The 2,818-nt window shown below is 55.9% G+C and overlaps 1 protein-coding gene across 1 annotated transcript in view; it reads right to left on the bottom strand.

The window, feature by feature from the left end:
* LOC105819589 (zinc finger protein 324B-like) overlaps positions 1–672 on the bottom strand; it is a 6,025-nt gene extending 5,353 nt beyond the window's left edge. The window contains exon 1 of the mRNA XM_012655868.1: positions 280–672. Coding sequence (XP_012511322.1) covers positions 280–672 — 393 coding nt within the window. The remainder of the gene's footprint in view (positions 1–279) is intronic.
* Positions 673–2,818: the final 2,146 nt, after the last annotated feature.

The following is a 2,818-nucleotide window of genomic DNA, read 5'->3' as shown; positions in this document are numbered from 1 at the left end:
TTTTTTAAATCCCAACTCAGACGATGTCCAGAGTCTGTTCAAACGCCCCCTGGCTCTCGACGCCCTCCGGAAGGTCCCCGTCCCTCCGCCTGCCGTTTCGGGGACACACGTATCCCCTCCCCGAGCTCCGCGTCCGCAGAAGCACGGAGGCTCAGGCTCCCTCCCGGCTCCACGTGCGGGACCCTCCCCCGGAACTGCCCGCCCCGCCCCACTCGGCGGTGCCAGAAGTCGGGGTCACGCACTCGCCCGCCTCCCTGACGTGGACGCCGCGGTTTGGACCGAACCCCCTCTCTGCCCGCCCCGGGACAGCGAGACAGGAAGCCCGCCCGGGTCGGCGTCCCGGTAGCGCCTCTCCCGCAGCGGGGGTGAGGTCCACGCGAGGAGGGGCCTCGACTGCCGGCGCCCGGTGCGTCCGCGCCTCCGCCGCCGCCGCCAACAGAAGCCGCCGTTGGGCGGGCAGAGACGCTGGGCAGCCCCGGCACCGCCATGCCTGCCCGCAGCCTCCCGCAGCCGGCCTCGGTCTCCCGGACGGTCGACGGCGACGAACGACCGGGGAGTCGCGTCGGCGGCCGCCGCGGGGCCGGGAGAGCACGTGGCTCCGGCCGCGGCCCGACAGCTCCACAGGCCGCCCACGCCGCACTCAGAGAAACCGAGGCTCGGGGGCGGAGCCATCGGCCGGCGGTCACGACGCGTGCACACGAGGGGGCACGAAGCGGCCCTTCGCTAGTACCTTCCTCGCCGGCCCGCCTCGGGTCCCCAGAACCTCCTGGACAAGCGGCCCCGACCCCGCCTGCCCCTGCCGGGATCGCCGGTGTGGCCTGACGCCCGGCTGTGAAGTGACAGTCCCGCACGCCGGAAGTCCAGCCCTCCAGGCTCTCATTGGCCCAATGGGCGCTGCGGCGCTCGCGCGCGGCCTTCTGGGTGCTGTAGTTTCTCCGGCGTGCAGGCGGGTCCTTTACCGATCTCCATGGCAACGGCCTAGCATCGCCGGCCGGGCGTGGGAAATGGGTGTCCTGCGACTGCACCGGGATCCCGCGGGCCCCGACGCGTGGGAGGAGTTGCCCGGCGGTCGTCCCGCGTTCGGGGTTCCCCTCGTCTAAACCCCGGAGGGGAGCAAGCGGGAACTGCCGAGGTTCCAAAAGCGACCGAGGCCAGGCTCCCAGAGGCGGAAAGGTTCCGGGAAGGGCGGGTTTAGAGGGCGCAGGAGCGTCCGCCTGCAGCTCTGGCTTCACATCCCAGCTCCTCCCCTTACGCCCTGGGGCGGGATTTGACCTCTGTGGGTCAGTGTCCTGTGGAAGTTTAAAATCAGTTTCGCGACCCCTACCCCAAGAATTGCCAGTCCCAAAGCCTACGTTATTCTCGGGTCTGAGGTGGTTCTTGGACAGTTGCCCAAACCATCCGTTTTCCTTGTAAGCTGGGATCCCGCAGAAGATACTTTCTTAGCCTTGCTTGTCCTTAAGCGATTATCTAGTTCTTGCCTTGCCCCGCACAGTACAATATTATCATTTCTCCCACTGGGGACTGTTCTGAGTGTGACACGTGAAAACTAAAGGCAGGACACTGTCACTGTAGACTAACCCTGTTTCTGGCAGAGAAGAAAAGGTTTTCTCTTTGTTGCTGCACTGTGATGGCCTTGTTTTTAGGGCCCTTAGACAGTGCTCATGTGTCAAGTGGCTTAATTTGTTTTGGCTCCCTCCCTCTATACCTCCCTCCACGCATAAGTGTCTATCTACTGCCAGCTATAACTGTGCACACATTTAATATTGCTTGTAAATCCTTGTAGTGCAAGAGGGCTCATCAATTTTGTAGTGTTTGTATGTCCATTTTGACTGCTTTGAAAGAATTAGGAACAATCAGGTCTTAGTTTTGTGATGGAGTCAAATTTTGTTTAGAGGCATTATTAACATTTTAGTCAATGTTTGAATATTTGGAAGCAATTAAATTCTTTTTTGGGTTTTTTTTTTTTTCCTTTTGAGTCAGAGTCTCGCTCTGTAGCCCAGGGCAGCGTGCCAGGGGGAATTCATATTTCATTGTAACCTTCAACTCCTTGGCTTAAGTCATCTTCCCACCTTAGTGTCCCTGGTATCTGGGACTGCAGGCAACCCTCACCACTCCCTGGTAATTATTTTGTTTTGTTTTATAGAGATGGGGGTCTCACCAGTTTTCCCAGGCTGGTCTCAAACTCCTGTCCTAAAGCAATCTCCTCCCCCTACACTTCAGCTTCCCAACTTTCTGGGAGTACAGGTGTGTGCCTTGATTCTGGCCCTCATACTCTTTATTTTAAGATTATACTTCTAATATGTAATTATCTATACTAGGCAAATGTTAACTGGTTAATATTTAGAGAAATGCTACATGTTCGATACATTCATAATTTAATGGATTGGCCATGAAATAAAAACACGAAAAAGTTTTCTCTGTACCCACAATAGTGCCATCTGCCTGGCTCAAATCCCTACCATGCACAAGATTTCACTGGGGTTGGTCAGGGGTCACATAGGGAAGGTGGTTGAACTCTAGCCAACCTGGTTAGACCTCTGGTTAAGGTCCTGTGTCCTTATCTGTAAAACACATAGTAGTAAATATTTGCAAGATGCCAATTTGTCTTCAGCACTGCTGTATGTCCTTTCACATATCATTGGTGAAGACATGCCATTACATGTCAGTTTTATTATTAGGGAAATCCAAGCACTTGCCTCACATCACAGAGGTAATTATCAACCAGGGTGGGATGTGAACCTACAGAGTCTAGCTCCAGGGTCTGTACCTTTAACCAAATGTCAATTTCTAGGACTTGTCTGCAGGGCTGTTCAGAAGT

The sequence above is a fragment of the Propithecus coquereli genome, unplaced genomic scaffold (genome assembly GCF_000956105.1).
Source record: "Propithecus coquereli isolate 6110/MARCELLA unplaced genomic scaffold, Pcoq_1.0 Scaffold490, whole genome shotgun sequence".
Taxonomy (NCBI): Eukaryota; Metazoa; Chordata; class Mammalia; order Primates; family Indriidae; genus Propithecus; species Propithecus coquereli.
Note: the sequence above shows the minus strand (reverse complement) of the source record. Positions and strands in the feature narration are given on the sequence as shown.